The following is a 5,130-nucleotide window of genomic DNA, read 5'->3' as shown; positions in this document are numbered from 1 at the left end:
TATGAGGATGAGATCAGCGACTCCAAGGCTCAGCTAGCAGCCATCACGCTGATCATCGGCACGTTTGAGAGAACGAAATGCTTCAGCGAGGAGAACCACGAGCCTCTGAGGACGCAGTGTGCGCTCGCTGCCTCCAAACTGCTCAAGAAGCCAGACCAGTGTCGGGCCGTCAGCATCTGTGCACACCTCTTCTGGTCCGGACGCAACACTGAAAAGAATGGAGAGGAGGTGGGGGTTGTGATCACAAAGAGGAGAAATATATAATTATTYTGTAAAATACAGTGCAGTTCTAAAGATGATGGTGTCACCATAGTAACAGACATGCAGTAACAGTCTAGTAACCAAGTATTGAGATTGATTGCCTTGCTTTGTCTTCTGCTCTGATGAGATGTAAAAAAAACATTTTTTTATCCCCATATGACAAGCAGGGMGGTAATTCTAAGGTTCCTTGCATATAATGACACATAATCAGTGTATTGAAGCGTGGGAAATGCAGTAAGAGGTTCTCTTTGTTCTATATTTATATTCAGAGTTTCAACTTCCTCTTCATCACAGGTGGCGTGTGTGTGAATGCGTGGTAGAAGAGTTTTACATCACCGTCTTTGTCCTCAGATTCTTGACGGGAAGAGGGTGATGGAGTGCTTAAAGAAGGCCCTGAAAATCGCCAACCAGTGCATGGACCCGTCATTGCAAGTGCAGCTCTTCATTGAGATCCTGAACAGATACGTCTGTTTCTACGAAAGAGAGAATGATGCGGTATGTGCACATTTCTTCCCTTTTGTCCTCCTCGTCTATACTACCACTCATTCCTGACATGCTTTTTCAGAACCAGGCTTGCATTATGAAATCCTGACGTCTTTTCAACGCACTTCAAGTGCAGACGGTCACATTGAGCTGCCTGGAGTGACGCCATCCAATCTCCRGTGTTCTCTGAGTTTATTGGWACAGTGTTGGGACTTGCTAGGACACCAAGGGGACGCCCACTCTTTGGTGGTTATTTACCAGCGCAGCAAGGAGGGAAGGACAGGAGGCTACAGCTCACCCACCCACTCTCCCCACACAGACACCCCATCTGCCTCAGTTGGGATGTCTTACAGGGTGTTTTTCTTAACAGCTAGAGAGGGTACTAGGCCTCCAGGGACTGATAACAGGGGCTCCATAGTCAGGACATTTCTTTCCCCTTAAATCATTATATAACTTTTGTCTTATAACTGAGTATATTTCTGCATATCTACAGTAGGTAATACGTACTTTTTTTCTCTCACTAATTTCAACCTATTTGAAATGATTATTTGAAATCATGAGATGTCTTGATCCCCTGTAGGTGACGGTCCAGGTTCTGAACCAGCTGATCCAGAAGATCCGAGAGGACCTGCCAAACCTYGAGGCCAGCGAGGAGACGGAGCAGATCAACAAACACTTCCACAACACACTGGAGCACCTGCGTCTGCAGAGAGAGTCGCCGGAGGCCGAGGGGCCTGCTTATGAGGGCCTGGTGCTGTAGGGCTCGCTACACTTATAAATATCTATATATATTTACACACACAGACACATGTACACTCACACCAGGGTATTCCATCCATTGGAACAAATGCCAACCCCACCAACAACACCTGCCTTCCATTTTTCTTTTTCTCTCCTTTTCCCCTCTCACTCTCTTTCCTTCTATCATCCCCCTTTATTTCATGTTACCATTTTTAGCATAAGGTGTTGCATTTAAAGGTGTTGCTTTTGAGAATACATGGTGTGCAGGCTGCAGTTTGCCTTGCACTTCCTGCGTGTTGTCATTCCATCATATTTGACCATTTCTGTTGTCCGTCGTCACCCTCAGAAGGCGAAGATATAGCCAGTGGAAGCTCATGTTTAAACTTTGAACCCTACTCATCTCCTCTGTGTACGTCATCATGATTTCATGGTCATGCAAAAGAAAGAAATTGCCTCTTTATGTCGCGTCATTACTAGGTCGTACTGGGGGAGAGTTATCCCATTGACCTAACGCTGTGACCCAACAACCCCTTCTCCATGGACTAACACCTGGGCAGTCGGCTATAGATTTTCCTTTGCCCTCTCTCCTCAACGGCTTCACTCATTTAGGTTGAGCTTTTCTTCTTTCTTTTTTCTGGTTGCGGCCTTACTTCTGTGGTTGACAGCCATTTGTAGAGAGTTAAGCGGCGTGTGTTGGTGCATGCTTTTACATAGACCTGCTCTGGATATCTCAATGAGTGGTAGGAGGAACTGATGTGTATGATACCCCTTTGTCACTGGCGCTACTAAAGTGGCAGCTAACCTTAATTTCTTAGATGTCCACATTGATTAAAAGATCTCTGCTGGAGGTGGGTTCTATTCATCTCGTTGTCTTCTGGATTCTGAACCCTATCTYTTGTATGTATGAGCTACTTGTAAATCAGCAAAAACAGAATAAATARCAATATCATGTCGTTTGCACAAATAAACAWATTGATATGAACCCTACATGTCTATAACTTGGTGTRCATCTTCTGTTATGCTGCAGGTAACTAGCCTCTGGTTTTGAATTCATACCGAGTCMGTGCGCTGAAGTGCAAATGAGGGGAGATTCACGTTAGTGAATGGATCGACATTTGTTTACAGAATGGTCATCCTTTTATGAAAGACAAACAAGGTTATTATGAAAGTTATATTTTTAGAAACACTGTGTTTTCTACTATTTAGTTTGGATGCTCAAGGTTGTGACTCATGCTTAACAAATGAGGTCCAATTAGCTATCTACTGACTACGGCTGTTATTCAGTTTTATTTCATCCGTTGCTAGGTGACTGTTCAATGGAGACAGTCTCCCGTTAATGGCCAAAGAAATAAAAATCACAGCTGAAAACATGTTTTTCTTTGTCATTTAGCGACATTTTGGTGCCTACATAAAGGCTAACATACTATACGTGTTACATAAGGTTGTGTTTTTGCAAAAAGGTTTTGAACACTGTTGCCTGAAGTCTAAGGTCGATGCCAGGGTAATAAACATATTGGAGGTGAGCTTCTGCATGTATTTATTGTTCAACATAAAACAGACAGTACATTTGTTGTAAAGCTAACTAATACACTTTTGTAAGATCTGCAAACATGCACATGCCACATAGAAATACAAAACAATATTCATGCTGACCATCTGTACCCAGTGTTGCGCAACACCCATACGACCTGTCCGCCTACACTGACACGAGACAACTGATTATATAGAACTGTCAGAACAAGGCCATAGTTGTCAGTGCAATTTGGTCATGCCTAATACATTTGTTCCATATACTGTGGCTGAATTTTAATCTTGGTGGTACAAAGCAGTTTTCTGAAAGCCTTTCTGAAGCTGGTGTGACACAGCGGGTAAAGGACAGGGTTGATGGAGGAGTTGACCCACAGTAGCCAGAAAGAGATTTCATACAGGTAGTGCTGGACACATTGGGCATGGCACGCTGCACGGATGATCATTAACAGTGTGTAGGGAGCCCAGCACAGGCCAAATACACAKACAATCACTGCCAGGGACTTGGCAACCTTCTTGTCCTTTGAGAGACGAAAACGACTGGCAGCTACTTCCGATTGGCTGCGCTGTTTACTGAACGAGTGCTCCGCTGACTGGAACCGCGTCCTCCTGGAATGCTGGACCACATCGCCCACTTGCAGTGGAGGAAGGTCCAGAATCGTGCTGTCCTTACTTGTCTCATGGTTGCTGTTCCCAGTTCCTGCTGACACTTTAGCAGTAGATAGAATACCTCCTAACCTGGCAGCATTGTCTGGTATCCTTTGGGCTTCACCTTCCACTGGTCTGACGAAGAATACATGCTGAACTCCAGCTTTGAGGGCCTCCATCTCACAGTCTCCAGGCCCCTCGACAGGCTGCTCATCCCTCACCTGGTTCCGCCTCCTGATGTTGATGTAGATGCTGATGTTGAAGTACATGACAGTAACAAAMGGGGTGAAAAACTCAACYGTGGATGCTGTCATCAAGAAATACCAGTTGAAGTAAAACTCWGCGTGGCACTSTTTGTCGGGSACCACGCTACTACCAGCYATGTACTCCCAGATAATGATCGCTGGCCCATAGAGTAGGAAAGCAGCCAGCCACACACTCATCATCTTCAGAACAGCCTCCCGGGTCACACCTTTCTGACACCTGTAGCTCACCTGATACAGAAAGAAAGGAATGGTGGCAATATTGAAATGGAGTATACACACGGTTCTTGGTGCACTAAAGAAAACCTTTCAATTATAATTTTTGATATGGCTTTACATTTCYCATTACTTCCATATCACTATTAGTCAGTTGAAAATGTAACCTGCTGCAGGAAAGGATAATCATGCGTAAATGTTTTCTCACCGCTCGTGTGACAGATATAAATCTGTCGAAGCTGATCAGGACGATGTTGAACACTGATGCAGTGCATAAAGTATAGTCCACCACCAGCCATATCTTGCAAAGACCTCGTCCGAGTCTCCACTCYCCGGTAATGACATAGGGGATATACGCAGGAATGCAAAAMCCTCCTGCAGYWGGGATGGAACACACATTTTACGCACGARTATTAAGCACCCATTTGAAACGCGTTTTCAGATATTTTGGAAATATAGAACAGTACAGAGAGAAAATATGTATGGSTAGCAGTAGCTTATGAATCATGCACAACAGTATGTATACCTTTACAACAATGGCACACAATGCATTTGCTCACACAATACATTTACGCACTCACCAACGAGTAAATCGGCTATGGCCAAATTCAAAAAGAAAAAGTTCCCTTGAGTTCGCAAACTTCTCTCCACCGCAAAGGCTAATATTACAAGCGCGTTGCCTAGCACAGTGGCGAAGACAAGAAGCGTCATGAGCACGGCCAAGAACACGGAGGTAGACGGAGAGAATTGTCCATAATTCGAACGCGGGTTCCCAGGCATCTCCATATCACCAAGCGCAGTGGCGTTTCCCTGGGTAACCACAGACCAGTTGAGCATCTCATTCGATTTCCAATGCGAAGTGACGGCCATGGAAGTTCCAGCACCCAGTAATAAAGATTCGGGTTGCATTGTCCCTACTTTTATATTTTTTATATTAGCTTAACCAGCCAACTTCAATAGCATGTTAAAGTTGTTATTAAAGCTGACATGC

At 44.5% G+C, this 5,130-nt stretch overlaps 2 protein-coding genes across 2 annotated transcripts in view; one reads left to right on the top strand and one right to left on the bottom strand.

The window, feature by feature from the left end:
- Nucleotides 1-1,504, top strand: part of LOC139028872 (vacuolar protein sorting-associated protein 35-like) — a 15,762-nt gene extending 14,258 nt beyond the window's left edge. Inside the window, exons 12-14 of the mRNA XM_070447375.1 lie at nucleotides 7-228; nucleotides 613-756; nucleotides 1,325-1,504. Coding sequence (XP_070303476.1) covers nucleotides 7-228; nucleotides 613-756; nucleotides 1,325-1,504 — 546 coding nt within the window. The remainder of the gene's footprint in view (nucleotides 1-6; nucleotides 229-612; nucleotides 757-1,324) is intronic.
- A 1,659-nt stretch (nucleotides 1,505-3,163) lies between these two features.
- LOC111974154 (histamine H3 receptor) lies at nucleotides 3,164-5,130 on the bottom strand. The gene is made up of 3 exons (XM_024001777.2): nucleotides 4,721-5,130; nucleotides 4,348-4,514; nucleotides 3,164-4,154 (listed from the first exon to the last, which is right to left on the bottom strand). The coding sequence occupies exons 1-3, from the start codon at nucleotides 5,046-5,048 to the stop codon at nucleotides 3,258-3,260; spliced, it is 1,392 nt and encodes a 463-aa protein (XP_023857545.1). The 5' UTR covers nucleotides 5,049-5,130; the 3' UTR covers nucleotides 3,164-3,257.

The sequence above is a fragment of the Salvelinus sp. IW2-2015 genome, linkage group LG15, assembly GCF_002910315.2.
Source record: "Salvelinus sp. IW2-2015 linkage group LG15, ASM291031v2, whole genome shotgun sequence".
Lineage (NCBI taxonomy): Eukaryota > Metazoa > Chordata > Actinopteri > Salmoniformes > Salmonidae > Salvelinus > Salvelinus sp. IW2-2015.
Note: the sequence above shows the minus strand (reverse complement) of the source record. Positions and strands in the feature narration are given on the sequence as shown.